The following is a 16,259-nucleotide window of genomic DNA, read 5'->3' as shown; positions in this document are numbered from 1 at the left end:
GGGACCCATCACCCTTAACTACCCCTACTCCAAATTAATCAACAAAAATCTGAAATTACAACCATCACACAGAAATAACCTGCACACGTAAATAACATCACATGAAACAAGAAGGTATGACAGGATGTGCAGAATACCACCGTTGAAAAGCAGAGGTGCAACAGGAACTTCTGAGAGAAGCACACATGTGCAGTACCACAGCCAGGCTGTGGTACTGCACATACTGCACAAGGATGGATTGATAAATTAATATATGGACTACTGACTTTAAACACAAGTTTATTGATTTTATTAAAAAAATATATCATATATGTTACAAAAATACTTAGGAATTTTTTCTTAGAAATTATATTGTTCTGTAAAGGAAGTAAGATTGATGGGAGTCACCTCTGACTTAATTACATAAAGTTTATTGATTTTATTACAAAAATAAATCATATTTTACATAAATAATATTTTGTTTATATTTAGTGTTCTGTAAAGGAAGTAAGATTGATGGGAGTCACCTCTGACTCAATTACATTATCAAAAAATAGTTTATTATCTGCTATTATCACAAATAGTGCGTTATATATTTATTATCACAAATAGTGCGTTATTTTCTTCTGAACCATCATGACTTGCCCTTTTCCAACAGATTCATCTTCCTTCTTGACTATCTTCAAATTATTTCTTTCTTCTTTTCTATTTGATGGCTTCAAAATAATGGACGTCTTCGACCCTTCTAAGATATGATCTTTGGGAACCCTGATGAAGGTACTTGCTTCAGCAGTAAGTAGACACTGATGTGCTGAAAATGTGGAAAACATAACATATATAATAAATATATATTTCTTGCAAAAAACAAAACACCAAAATCACAGAAATTTGGAACCATAGTAGTCTGTAGACAGAGGCATCCAGGCATTACAACAATCGGTAGACAGAGACCAAGAAAGGCAATTGTGGTGCCACAATGGTTTCCAAGAATCCTAGCATAGATTATTTGAGTTAAAATTGGTTTACTTTTACCAAGGGGCCATTTGGAGGTAGGCCCACCCCAGTACCCACTGTGTGTGTATTCTTCCAAATAGTGTAGAGGTGCCATAGGCACAATCAGAGCACTGTATAAACATCAGAGGTCCTCGGTTGTTCAACGTCCTCCCAGCGACTATAAGAAATATTGACGGAACAACCGTGGACATCTTCAAGAGAAAACTGGACTGTTTTCTAAGAGAAGTTCCAGATCAGCCGAGCTGTGGAGGGTATGTGGCTCTGCGGGCCGCTCTAAGCAACAGCCTGGTGGACAAAACACTCACAATTTGAGTAGTTCACAATTTGGGAAGTAGAAGAACTCCCAGAACCCCATCAAGCAGGTGTAATGTACTCAGGTAACTAGTGCCCAGACACAGAAACTAGACACCTCTAGACACCAAACTAGACACAGACACTAGACAGAGTTCCACATAAGAGGTTGTTCTGGAAACTGGAAAATATTGGAGGAGTGACAGGTACGCTTCTAACATGGATGAAAAATTTTCTGACTGATAGAAAAATGAGGGCTGTGATCAGAGGCAATGTATCGGACTGGAGAAATGTCACAAGTGGAGTACCACAGGGTTCAGTTCTTGCACCAGTGATGTTTATTGTCTACATAAATGATCTACCAGTTGGTATACAGAATTATATGAACATGTTTGCTGATGATGCTAAGATAATAGGAAGGATAAGAAACTTAGATGATTGTCATGCCCTTCAAGAAGACCTGGACAAAATAAGTACATGGAGCGCCACTTGGCAAATGGAATTTAATGTTAATAAATGCCATGTTATGGAATGTGGAATAGGAGAACATAGACCCCACACAACCTATATATTATGTGAGAAATCTTTAAAGAATCCTGATAAAGAAAGAGATCTAGGGGTGGTTCTAGATAGAAAACTATCACCTGAGGACCACATAAAGAATATTGTGCGAGGAGCCTATGCCACGCTTGCTAACTTCAGAATTGCTTTTAAATACATGGATGGCGATATACTAAAGAAATTGTTCACGACCTTTGTTAGGCCAAAGCTAGAATATGCAGCAGTTGTGTGGTGCCCATATCTTAAGAAGCACAACAAACTGGAAAAGGTGCAAAGACATGCTACTAAGTGGCTCCCAGAACTGAAGGGCAAGAGCTACAAGGAGAGGTTAGAGGCATTAAATATGCCAAAACTAGAAGACAGAAGAAAAAGAGGTGATATGATCACTACATACAAAATAGTAACAGGAATTGATAAAATGGATAGGGAAGATTTCTTGAGACCTGGAACGTTAAGAACAAGAGGTCATAGATATAAACTAGGTAAACACAGATGCCGAAGAAATATAAGAAAAATTCACTTTCGCAAACAGAGTGGTAGACGGTTGGAACAAGTTAGGTGGTGGAGGCCAAGACCGTCAGTATTTTCAAAGCGTTATATGACAAAGAGTGCTGGGAAGACGGGACACCACGAGCGTAGCTCTCATCCTGTAACTACACTTAGGTAATTACCTCTACTGTAAGATAACTAGTGGGAAAATGCAAGTAATGCAATCTAACAAGTGAACAAAACAAATTAAGAGTGCGACACGTGGTAGCAACACTGCCACTATGAAAACACCCACTACTCCATCGACCGGGATAATTTTGTAGCAAGAGGAGGAGGAGAAGAATGGCTAAAAATGACCAGACTCTACCACCAACTCGGTCAAATGCTAGAGAGGACGCAAACACAGTGGCCTCCTTACCAGAGCCTCAGATATTATCACGAAGTAAGGCATCCAGCACTTTCACTAACACGATAACATCATTTATATTTGCCAACATCCAGGGTATAAAAACACGCAAATCCAATGAAGTTCACTTTATAGATGGTCTCCTTCATGAGGCAAATGCAGTGTTTGCAGCCCTAACAGAAACCCACACAAAGGACTACCATGATGGTGAAATATGGATCTCAGAGTACAATCTTTTCATATGTGATAGGAAACACCGGCTTCAGGGTGGGGTCAGCCTCTACATCAAAGACACACTCATCTGTACTGAGCTGCTAAACACCTCAAATGATATGGTGGAAGTGCTGATAATCAAAATAGAGATCCTAAATGTACTTATTGTCCTTGTATATAAGTCACCGGAGACAAACCCTCAGCAGTTTAAACACCAACTAATGAAAATAGAGCACTGCTTGGAAAACCTCACAAATCAAGCTCCGCACATCATCCTGCTTGGGTGACTTCAACCTACGGCACCTGAAATGGAAGCACCTGGCTAATACAGTAATATCAGAAAGAATACCAGGAAGTAGCCTAAATGAACAGGCACATGCAAATGACCTGCTACGGATGTGCGACAGGTTTGCCTTAAACAAGCAAATAGTAGAACCAACTAGGAAGGAGAACACGCTGGACCTCATTTTCACTAATAATGATGAATTGATCAGAAACATAATGATTACAAATACCTGTTACTCAGATCACAACTTAATTGAAGTTATGTCAACCATGGGGAATACACCTTCAAGACCAGTCCAGATTTCCGGTGGAGGAGATTTCAGCAAATTCAACTTCAATAATAAACAGATAAACTGGGAGCAAATAAACAAGGACTGCATAGAAATAAACTGGGAAGAACAGCCAGAAAATGCATATCTGAACCAGTGCCTGGAAAAAATAAGCTCAGTAGCACTAAAAATATGTTTGAACCGCATACCCCTAAGAAAAAAGAGGAAGAGATGCAGATTGGAACGAGAACGTCGTTCCCTATACTGTATAGGCAAAGAAAGCGAATCGCGGAACAACTTGAGAGTCGCACCCTATCTCAAGAACGGCGAAGAAGGTTATGTAGAGAATTAGAAACAATTGAACTCAAAGCTACAAGAATCATACAAAACCCAGGAGAGGCAAAGAGAGCAAAAGGCCATCAGTGAAATAGAGAGGAATCCGAAATATTTTTTCTCCTATGCAAAATCAAGATCAAAAAACACATCTAGTATCGGGCCCCTGCGAAAGGGAGATGGAACTTTCACCGATGACAACAAAGAAATGAGCGAGCTACTGAGGAAGCAATACGACTGTTTTCTGCGAGCCATTAAACGCACTAAAGATTTCTAACCAAAATGAGTTTTTCATGGATATGATACCAACATCAAATCATATATCAGACGTCACCCTATCCCCACTGGATTTTGAAGAAGCCATAAACAGTATGCACTCTGCACCAGGCACGGATTCTTGGAACTCCATATTCATAAAGAACTGTAAAAAACCACTATCGCAGGCCCTCCACATTATGTGGAGACAAAGCCTAGATACTGGCGTTATCCCTGATATACTAAAAACAGCAGAGATAGCACCACTTCATAAAGGAGGAAATAAGGCAGAGGCCAAAAATTAGACCGATAGCACTAACATCGCACATCATAAAATTTTTTGAGAGAGTGCTAAGAAGTAAGATCACAAAATACATGGAATCACAGCATCTGCATAACCCCGGACAACATGGTTTCAGAACAGGGCGCTCTTGCCTGTCGCAGTTGCTGGACCACTATGATATGGCATTAGATGCTATGGAAGACAAACAAAATGCTGATGTAATTTACAAAGATTTCGCAAAAGCTTTTGATAAATGACTATGGTGTTATTGCACATAAAATGCGTTCAAAAGGAATTACCGGAAAAATAGGTAGATGGATCTACAATTTCCTGACTAACAGAACACAATGTGTAATAGTCAACAAAATAAAATCCAGCCCATCAACCGTGAAGAGCTCAGTCCCCCAGGGTACTGTGTTTGCTCCAGTACTTTTTCTCATCCTCATATCGGACATAGACAAGAACACAACCTATAGCACTGTATCATCCTCTGCAGATGACACTAGGATCTTCATGAGAGTAGGCAACATAGAGGACACAGCAAACCTCCAATCAGATGTAGATCAGGTCTTTCTATGGGCTACAGAAAATAATATGGTGTTTAATGAAGATAAGTTCCAGCTCATGCGCTATGGACAAAATGAAAATATAAAAACGGCAACCACGTAAAAAACTCGGGCAAATCATAACATAGAACGAAAAGGCAATGTCAAGGATCTGGGTGTACTCATGTCTGAAGACTTTACCTTTAAAGAACATAATAAAGTAGCCGTCACAACTGCAAGAAAAATGACAGGTTGGATAACAAGAACTTTTCACACTAGAGATCCTATACCGATGATGATACTTTTCAAAATGCTTGTGCTCTCTAGAGTGGAGTACTGCTGCACAATGCTGGAGAAATTGCTGACCTGAAGAGCGTGCAGAGAACCTTTACTGCTAGAATCCACTCAGTAAACCATCAGTAAAAATTATTACTCAGTAAAAAAAGTAACACATCTAAACTATTGGGACCGACTAGAGCCTAAATCTGTACTCCCTTGAGCGCAGGCGGGAGAGATACATAATAATTTACACGTGGAAAATATTACAGGGACTGGTCCCAAACCTGCACACAGAAATAACATCACATGAGACCAGAAGACATGGCAGGATGTGCAGAATACCCCCATTGAAAAGCAGAAGTGCAACAGGTACTCTGAGAGAGAACTCTATCAACATCAGAGGCCTGAGACTGTTCAACACGCTTCCTCTACACATAAGGGGCATAACTGGCAAACCCCTCAGAGTGTTCAAGAGAACTGGATAAGTACCTCCAAAGGATACCTGATCAACCAGGCTGTGACTCATACATCAGGCTGCGAGCAGCCGCATCCAACAGCCTGGTTGATCAGTCCAGCAACCAGGAGGCCTGGTTGACGACCGAGCCGCGGGGACGCTAAGCCCCGGAAGCACCTCAAGGTACTTGCCCTACCATCTACATGATTTGATGCTCTGCAAATACAGCACACATCAATTCATTGCACACTTATATAATAATTATTTGAGAATATATAACAAGTACTTTATATTTAATTTTTTTTTTTTTATATTTTTAGCTATACAATATTTGTATCCCTGGTTTCCATACAGTATATTCTAAACAAAATATATATTAACAAAACACATCACAACAAATAGTTGACAGCTGGTAGACTGCCAAATAACAAAAAGAGCTTTGAATATATGATCAGATATTCTTGAGATGGGACAGGAACCAAAGACTCGCCAGGTCCAAAAAGCACACTTGAAGCCTCCCCAAAACCTCCATTCATTCATTCACAAACTTCTCCCAAGACCATCATGAATTAATGAATGAATGCATGATGGTCTTTCCCCCAAGACCAAATGATCCAAGGTATGATCCAAAGATTGAAATATATTCCCCAAAGATCAAAATATCCAAGATATGATTAAAATATTCAATCAAAACTAGTGACATCAAATCAGCTTATAGAGTGGGTATCAAATCAACAGGAGGGTATAAATAACAGGAGAATTTGAGTTAAACTAGATAGCTGCTTCCGCAAGTCAGACCTTTTCAAATCTGCAGTCTCTAGTAAATCAAATGTTTATGTGAATAAATGTCTGACCAGGTTCAGACAAAATCTCTTATTTAAACTGCGGAGTTTCTGGAAAAATTCCCCTGTAATTAAACATTGTTTTGTGGGAGACAATACAATTATAGCTAGGGGGACTGACACTGGAATAACCTATTTTATAACAACTGAAGCTCACCTCAATTCTCCTGAATGACTGTGGGATAGCTGCTGAATAACCAGAGTTCAAATTATAACCTCATTTAACTACCAATGTGTACTTTAGCTCTGCCTTTCCTTCCAATAGGTTTTAACTTAAAAAAAAAAAATGGGTCTTCTTTATTATTGTCTCTTTTTTTTCTTTTTTTACTTCCTTGTTCCATAGTACACTGGCTTTGCCTGTGTCCTCTAGTATAAACTTTATCATCCAGTGTACCTGAGTGTATCTCAATTTAATCTACCTCATTTTGTTTTAGTGTAACTTTAATATTAAACTATAGTGTACTTATTATATTATAGTAAGTAAGCTATTCATTTTATAGATTTCATAATTGCTTTTTGACTTTTATTGGTCATCCATTGTTATTAATTATTCTAGTTCATTTTTACTTTAAGTTCCAATAAGTTTTCATTACTTAAATTACCATTAAGTTTATATTACTTTACAATTTTTAAATCTTTAAAATTTATAACTAAAACTGGACAAACTGGAGGAATGGCCCAAGAATATATACACCAGTTGCTTGACAGTTGAGACACGGGACCATAGAGCCAATCCTCAACCCCTGCAAACACAACTAGGTGAGTACAAGTTTTGCTTAGAAATCGAAGAATGAGTTTTGATTACCTGTCACAGTTGTATCTTGAGAAAGTCGGTGTTTCTTCATTTTTTTCAAGGACTTATCCTCTTGCTCTACATTCTTGTCTTTCGCTTCCCTGATCTTCCTCTTTTGATTTTCCTGAATGTGAACTGAAAATAAGGAAAACCTGAATAAAATATATATCCTCATTAAACAAAAATTGTGTTTCTCTACAGCTGCAGCTACAGATAACACACAGCCACTCTACTTGAATTAATGCACATGCTACACACACAAACACAATACTTCAAATCTACAAAAGTGACAGCAGAGAAGACCCACTCAATTATAGACCTGTATCATTGACAAGTGTAATAGTCAAAATATTGGAAAAAATAACAAAAACTAAATGGGTAGAACACTGGGGGAGAAATGATATAATATCAGACAGACAGTATGGTTTTTGATCTAGAAGATCCGGTGTATCGAATTTACTCAGTTTCTATGATCGAGCAACAGAGATTTTACAGGAAAGAGATGGTTGGGTTGACTGCATCTATCTGGAACTAAAAAACGCTTTTAATAGAGTTCCACATAAAGAGGTTGTTCCGGAAACTGGAAAATATTGGAGGGGTGACAGGTAAGCTTCTAACATGGATGAAAACTTTTCTGACTTATAGGAAAATGAGGGCAGTAATCAGAGGCAATGTATCAGACTGGAGAAATGTTACAAGTGGAGTACCACAGGGCTCAGATCTTGCACCGAAGATGTTCATTGTCTACATAAACAATTTACCAGATGAAATACAGAATTATATGAACATGTTTGCTGATGATGCTAAGATAATAGGAAGAACAAGAAACTTAGATGATTGGCACGCCCTTCAAGATGACCTGGACAAAATAAGTGTATGGAGCACCACTTGGCAAATTGAATTTAATGTGAATAAATGTCATGTTATGGAATGTGGAATAGGAGAACATAGACCCCACACAACCTATAAATTATGTGAGAAATCCTTAAAAAATTCTTATAAAAAAAAGAGATCTAGGGATGGTTCTAGATAGAAAAGTATCACCTGAGGACCACATAAAGAATGTTGTGCGAGGAGCCTATGCTACACTTTCTAACTTCATAATTGCTTTTAAATACATGGATGGTAAAATACTAAAGAAATTGTTCTATATAAATGTACAATAAAATATTTCTTAATGTTAATCAGGATCTGAAATTCTTCCTGGCCATGTAATAGAACCCCAATAAATCAATATATGAAAATATATTTAAAAATTCTTTGATAAACGGATGAGACTTTGTTGGGTAAAGAAGGAATGAACTTCAGGTTGGATTTTTTTTATATATATTTTCTTTTATATATATATATATATATATATATATATATATATATATATATATATATATATATATATAAACAAACGGACCCAGTCCATGGAACTCACTCGCTATTGAATTTAAAAGCTGTCCAACTTTTGCGTCATTCATAAACAATACAAAAAAGTACCTAATTTCATCTTCATAGTTTTTTACATTTTGCTTTAAAATTGCACTGTATCTATTGCTACCCAATCTCCAAATTTTTATGTACCTGATCCGAACATCTTTACCATTGTTATCATTGCTGTCTTCTTATATGTGCTGTCAATCTGCTGTATGGTGTCTATTAATCTTGTTTAAATTACCAGTCAAGCTGTGAGTGTAATCAATCAGAGCTTTAATATACCTACTATTCTCTCTCATCGAATTTTTGTTCTTGCAATGTCTTTGTTATTTTATTAATTCTGCTATAATTTACCTAATTAAAATTATCTATTAGATAAAGGACCTGCCTGAAATGCTGCGCATACTAGTGGCTTTACAAAATTGTAAATACTACGCTATGTATTCTCACAAACCCAATGTACCTTTTTGTATATAAATAAATAAATAAATAAATAAATGAAATATATATATATATATATATATATATATATATATATATATATATATATATATATATATATATATATATATATATGTTGTACCTAGTAGCGAGAACGTCATACTCGGCCTACTATGCAAGGCCCGATTTGCCTAATAAGCCAAGTTTTCCTGAATTTATGTATTTTTCTCATTTTTTTCTTATGAAATGATAAATCATTCCATTTCATTATTTATAAGTTAATTTTTTGAAATTTGAGTTAAAACTAACGTAGATATATGACCGAACCTAACCAACCTTACCTAACCTATCTAAATGTAACCTATACTCACACAACTAAGTCAATAATTTATGTTCCTAATATAATATAATAATAATAATTCAAATAAACTAATTGGAAACAATTTATTGAAAATAAAGTAAATCAATCGGCCTATTAGGCAAATCGGGGATTGCATAGTAGGGCAAGAAGTGAGTTCTGGCTACTAGGTACGACATATATATATGTGTATGTATATATATATATATATATATAAAAGATTTCTTACATTCTTGAACAGACACTAGCATGCATAGCTTTTTGGGCAAGTCCTTAATCCTAATTTTAACACTCACATTCCCAGTAAGCAGCCCATATCAGCTGTCTAACTCCCAAGTACCTATTTACTGTTAGGTGAATAGGTGCATCAGGGCAAAAGAAACTGCCCATGTGTTTCAGCATCTAATAAAAATAGAACCTTGACCCTTAGGATTACAAACCCAGAGCACTGTCCACTGAGCCGTCAGGCTCTGATGTTAATTTTAATATTACTGTGAACTGGAATACATGAAATAAACTATATCAGCAGTCAAGTATAATACAACTAACAATTGAATTAAAAGTGGTCCAGAACGGACCGAAACGTCATTGTATTTTCATCTTTTTGTGTGTGGTTAGGACAACATTCTTCAGCAACATTATTGTGACTCATCAGCTGTATAAAATACAACTACTTTATACAGCAAATCAGTAATGTAATTGTGGAACCTAAAAACTTGTCTAAAATATATACAAGTTTTGCTTTGAATTTAAAAAATGAAGAATGAGTTTTGATTACCTTTAATAGTTGAATCTTCAGACAGTCTTCGTTTTTTCTTCATTTTCTTTAACTTAAGCTCTTGCTCCCCATTCTTTTCTTTTGCCTCACTGATGTTGATATCTTCTTGGGCATCTATATTATTTGTTGCTATATTGTTGACACTTGATCCATTGTCCTGCATGTATGCTGAAAATTAAGAAACATGCGTAAATTTAATATGGTATCATCATTACAAAATTTGTACTCCAAAAAAGTTTAATTGAAAGAAACACTGAAATGTGAAATTTGGCAGCAATGAGGAACTATGTCATTATGGGAATTTTGGTACCCATATGTAAAGGAAGTCTCATTATCTGATGATATAGACCTGATGCAAAGTAAAGTGTGTCAAAATTATTTGCACACCCTCCTCCACTATGTGATGGAGTGAAAAAAGATATGTGAATTCGGATAATTCTATAACAAATGTTCAAGATATGAGGAAATATTTCATTCAAAATGATCTGCTGCCAGAAATCTTGGTCAAATATCACCAGTTTGCTAACTGTATGTAGTAACTAAGTGATTGTAACCTATCCACCACTGTCCACTGGATGGAGGCAGTGTGCAAGATAAACATATCAATTGTGACACTAGCTCTCCACACATGTCAGTTGCTTAATTTAAAATCTGTACTCATGGTCGGTCTCGAGCCCCTTGTCAATGTGGTGATGTGCATGGAATTATGTAATTAGGTCATCAAGATTGAAACTTGTTTAGCTAAAATGAATTGCTTGGTTCAGTCCCGGAGCCAATTAATTATGTGCCTCTGCAACCATTTCCACTACCGCTAACAACATGGATATGGGATGCATAATATATGAACAAAACTACTGTACTATGTAAATGCTTTTCATTATTGCCAACACAAAGGAACATGCAGGTTTTATGATTTTCATTGTTAGCTTATGCAAAATAATAATAATAATAATTACCAAGATAAAACAATTCGGTGAGATTATTAACATTTTTGCTTGACAGACCACTTCCTGGTAGCATGGCCTTTGTGGTATTTCTATTGCCGACCTTAAAATAGATGACAGCAACTTGATAACCGCCACCTTGTAGTTTAGAGACCTGCAATACAACAAAATAGTTACAAATATAACTAAAATATTTTTAGTGTTATTTTGAACACAGTGTTCAAGAGATTTGGCTTCAATTATAAAAAAAATAGATTAACTTTATGATTAAAGAATATAAGATGGGATAACCATAAGCTTCTGAAACAGACAGCATCCCTCCCTCATACAGCATTGGGTGCATCTGCAAAAGTGCAGAAGTACCGAAGTAGCTTAAGATGTACTTTTCTTACCTAGTTTAAGAGACCTACTGATAGTTATATCATTAAAGTATAATTACATAACTAATGGAAATTAAAAAATATAAAATAACACAAAAATACTTATATAATGCACATTACTTTATTATTAACATCAATAAGTACAGTATCCACCAAAATTGAAAATGTTAATACTAATTAATTATCAAATGGCTTAAAATCTGTTTATTTGTGGGAAAATTTAAAACCTAACAGAATGGATATTAATACAATATGATACAATTCTAATTGAAGAAATAACAGAACGCATGAAATACTTACAGATTTTTTCATGGCTTTAAATGATCTGCAAAGGTTTTGATGCTTAGCAGCTCTTCGACCCATTTCCTTATATTTCTCCTCCCGCTCTACATCACTCTTGCGCTTTTCATCTATAAAGCTGTGTCCACAGTTGCAGAAATGTCGACGAACACTAATGACATTACTGCAGATGGGACAACACCGCTGGAAAGGTTTCTTCTGGCCTGTAAATAAAGATAATCTGGGCAATCATAAAAAAGAATAAAATGTTTAAAATGTAATACAGTGGTACAAAAAACACAGTAGCAGCATAATGAAAGACCACAAAGCAGTACAGTGCTACAGAAGACTGAGCGGAGAATTGTGATTGTATTATTGAGAACCTGTACAGCACCAGATTTTATTAATTACACAAGTAAACCAAATTTAATATGTTTAAATAAGAGAAGAATAATCTGGAATTTTCAATGTAGATCAAAATTGCAATTTGTGAACTGCAAATAATTGAATTGGGACTCAAATACTTATTTGAATAAGTTTTTTGATCTTCCAATAATATTAAATTAATATTCAACTTAACTAACATTTTGTGGTATTAATAAAGTTTGAAATAGATATGCAATTCTAACAGACAAAATTGACAAAACAAAATTAAGATTTTATACTCTATATCTAATGATAATATGAACTTACACCCAAATAAAATTAATAACATACAAAAATAAAATTTAAAGTATATATTATAAACAAATCACAATTATAATGTAACTTACTTGAATTACTGGAAGCCATTGCTCTCAGATAGAATTGTTGACAATGTTGTAATGTTGCAATTGATAATGTTGTCTGGTTTAAATTTTACCTAAAAAAAACAAAAATAAATTATTAACAGAAATACAATAGCATCAGTTTAGATTAATTATAAAAAAACAAAAATGCATATTTTTCATATATATTTTTTCATGCATATTTTTCTAACTTGCATATAAATGCAAGGTAGAATGCATATATGCACCACTAAGATAGTGGTGCATGTATTTTATAACACATTTGAACAATGAAACTTTACAGATGATACAGAAGACACAAGTAAATTGGCACTGTAGGAGACATTGAAAAAACAGAAATAACATGATTTTAACAGTGATAAGTTACAGGTGCTGAAGTATGGTAGAAACGAGGAAATTAAATGAAACAAGGAACACAGGACACAATCAGACCCACTCTAAGAAGGAACAAACATGCAAGAGATCTGAGAATTACGACGTCTGACGACCTCACACTTTGTGAACATAACCGAGCAAATATAGTGGCGGCCAGAAAAATAATGGAATGGTTTATGAGAATGTTAAAATTCAAAGACCCTACCCACAGTAATGCTAATACTATTCAAATAACTGGTGCTGTCCCATCTTGAGTATTGCTCGGTACTGACTCCCCCTTTCTGAACAGGAGAAATCTCTGAATTAGAGGAAATAAAGAGACCATAAACAGCAAACATATAAATGATAAAACATCTAAATAATTGAGACCGTCTCAAAGCTCTCAAAATTTACTCTCTGGACACGAGACAAGAATGGCATCAAATAATACATATATGTAAGATACTAGAAGGCCAGGTCCCAAATTTGCACAGCATAATATAACAACATACTGGAGCTAAAGATACAGAAGGAAATTAATAATAGGTGTCATAGGTACAATCAGAGAGCAGTCTTAACAGTAGGGGGTTCAAGGGCTGTTTGCTAGGCTAGGCAAGGGTAGACTAGGCTTGGCTAGTGTTGGCTAGGTTATGCTAGGAAGAAGTAGGCTAGGCTGATTTACTCCACCAGTAATTGGCGGTCTGTCTAATTACAAGCTACCACAAGCTACACAAGCTTCACATAGCTTCCTGGCAATATGTTAGTAATGAATAAATAAGATATATTTACTCATTATAATGTTGGTACTGAATGTACAACACGAAAAAACATAATTTTAATCTGAAAAAGTATCTTTTTATAAAGAAATTAAATGAAAATAAAGAAATGGTGACACCAAATCAAGTCGACGATCCAAGCATCGGTTAGGTGAGGTGAGGTTAGGTTAGGTTAGGTTAGGTTAGGTTAGGTTTGATTAAGTTAGGTTAGATTTGGTTAGGTTAGATTTGGTTAGGTTAGATTTGGTTAGGTTAGATTTGGTTAGGTTAGATTTGGTTAGGTTTGATTAGGTTAGGTTAGGTTAGGTCAGCCTAACATATCATATTTATTCATTACTAACGTATTGCCAGGAAGCTTTGTGAAGCTTGTGTAGCTTGTGGTAGCTTGTGGTAATTAGACAAGACCTGTAATTGGGGGGAAAGGGGGGAGGGGGGAACCTCAATACAAGCCTAATTTGTAGCTTCCTGTTCTCCGACACAATGATATATTTTACGTCAGGCTTTCAGCACAGCCGCATAAAAAAACCTGGTTATTTATTTATTAATATACGAGAAGGTACACTGGGGGTTAAGAGAGAAAATAGGAATAATGATGATTTTACAATCTTGCCCGAAACGCTATTCGTACTAGTGGCTTTAGGTATTGTATGTACTACCTCTATCTATAAATCAAACAGAATGTTTGTACTGTAACTCTGCATCTATGTATATATTTTTCCTAAATAAATTATTATTATTATTGTAAAGCCACTAGCACGCATAGCGTTTCGGGCAAAGATCCCGTACCCAGAAGCTGGGTATCTTTGGTTGCCCTGTGACTACTCTTATGACATTCCCTAACTCTTATGACATTCCCTAACAGTATTGGTAAACTAATAACAATGAACAGTAGCTCAATATTACCGGAATAATCCAACTCATGTGGCCATGTTTTTGTTGTGAAGCGCGGTCGTTCAGTTCGTATACAGCATACCTTCTTACGAAGGTTAGAGTCTTAAAAATGTCTTACCATTGCTAAGAAATCATAAGATATACTTATTTACAATAATACACTGGTTGTTTTTGTTGATTTAGGGGCGATGACATGAGTAAACTGGTTATGTTGTGATGATTTAGGGGCAACGAACTGTGGTTATTAGACTATGTTTTGTACATAAGCAAAAAAACAAGATGTAATTCTTTTAATTATAACAATAATAAAGACAAAAAGTTAATAATTAATGTACTTGTTAAGCAAAATTCGCAATATCTTAGTTTTATTTAGGAAAAAAAATAAAAGACATCTGGAAAAAGATCTGCAGACTATATGTCTTACATTTTATTCCGTTATTTACACTAAAAGAACAATTAAACGTACACTATCGCCCGTCCCTGGTGCACGAACACCAGGCACGGGCACCGGGAGCATCCCAGACACTGACTTAATCGACTGAGATTAAGGCAGTGTCATTTTCATTCCTTTAGAACAAGGAAATCTCATTCTTAAACTGAATAATATGAGCTGCGCAATAATTTTTTGCTGATCTTCAATAAATAAATTCTGGAGGGCTTGTGCAAGGATTAGGATGAGTTAGCCTAGTTTTTACTGTATATCCGTTTCTGGTTACTCAAGGGTGACAGTGGCGGGCAACACGAGAATAAATATTTGTATAAATTCCAATTTCGATCAGATCTACTTGGGGATAGTTTACAAATGTTCGCCATGAAATTTACGTTTTCTCTAATAGCCGAAGAGCTTATTTGAGAAAACAGTATGGCATTGAATCAGCGTGGTAAAACAATTGTATTATTGACACGACGAGTATAATCGACGTAGTTTTTATATATGTTGCCGGTCGAACACATATTTATGTGACGTTTTATACTTATGTTCTTCTAGAACATTCTATTGCGAACACATTGGTACAAAAATGAAATACGTACATCGAAAACTAATGTCAGGACAGTGACAAGAGTATGCACTTTTAAATATGGCCGCTCGATCGCCGATACACTAATTTCATTTGGCGAAATTTATTTTTTCATACGCCGTTTCGCGACAATTATTTATAACTGATATAAATGTTGCAAAAGAAGTTTAGGATTAAGTAACATATTACACATTAAAAAAAATGAATACATTAATACCTAAACAGTTTGTAAATACAGTGATAAATTGTGCCAAACATTACACAGTATTATTTACTAAGAAGCGTATGACAACTCAAAACGGCATGATTTCAACAGGATTTTTTATAGTTGTCAAAAAACTCTGATTTTAATTATCAAGTATTTGTCACAATGTATTTTATATAATTATGAGGCAGTGGAATGACCAAATTGTTCTGTATTATAAATGCATAATGCTAAATTTCTATATACATAACAGTAAAATAATGACCACCTACATTTAAGGATAACTAGGAAATAGTAACTGGAAACTTTATTTGAACGAAAATTCAATAC

At 35.4% G+C, this 16,259-nt stretch overlaps 1 protein-coding gene across 1 annotated transcript; it reads right to left on the bottom strand.

Moving 5' to 3' along the window:
• Window positions 1-262: 262 nt before the first annotated feature.
• Window positions 263-14,944, bottom strand: LOC138370098 (glutamic acid-rich protein-like). The gene is made up of 7 exons (XM_069334092.1): window positions 14,718-14,944; window positions 12,670-12,758; window positions 11,918-12,120; window positions 11,250-11,391; window positions 10,294-10,461; window positions 7,304-7,426; window positions 263-790 (listed from the first exon to the last, which is right to left on the bottom strand). The coding sequence occupies exons 2-7, from the start codon at window positions 12,686-12,688 to the stop codon at window positions 582-584; spliced, it is 864 nt and encodes a 287-aa protein (XP_069190193.1). The 5' UTR covers window positions 12,689-12,758; window positions 14,718-14,944; the 3' UTR covers window positions 263-581.
• Between the last annotated feature and the right edge of the window lie 1,315 nt (window positions 14,945-16,259).

The sequence above is a fragment of the Procambarus clarkii genome, chromosome 30, assembly GCF_040958095.1.
Source record: "Procambarus clarkii isolate CNS0578487 chromosome 30, FALCON_Pclarkii_2.0, whole genome shotgun sequence".
Lineage (NCBI taxonomy): Eukaryota > Metazoa > Arthropoda > Malacostraca > Decapoda > Cambaridae > Procambarus > Procambarus clarkii.
Note: the sequence above shows the minus strand (reverse complement) of the source record. Positions and strands in the feature narration are given on the sequence as shown.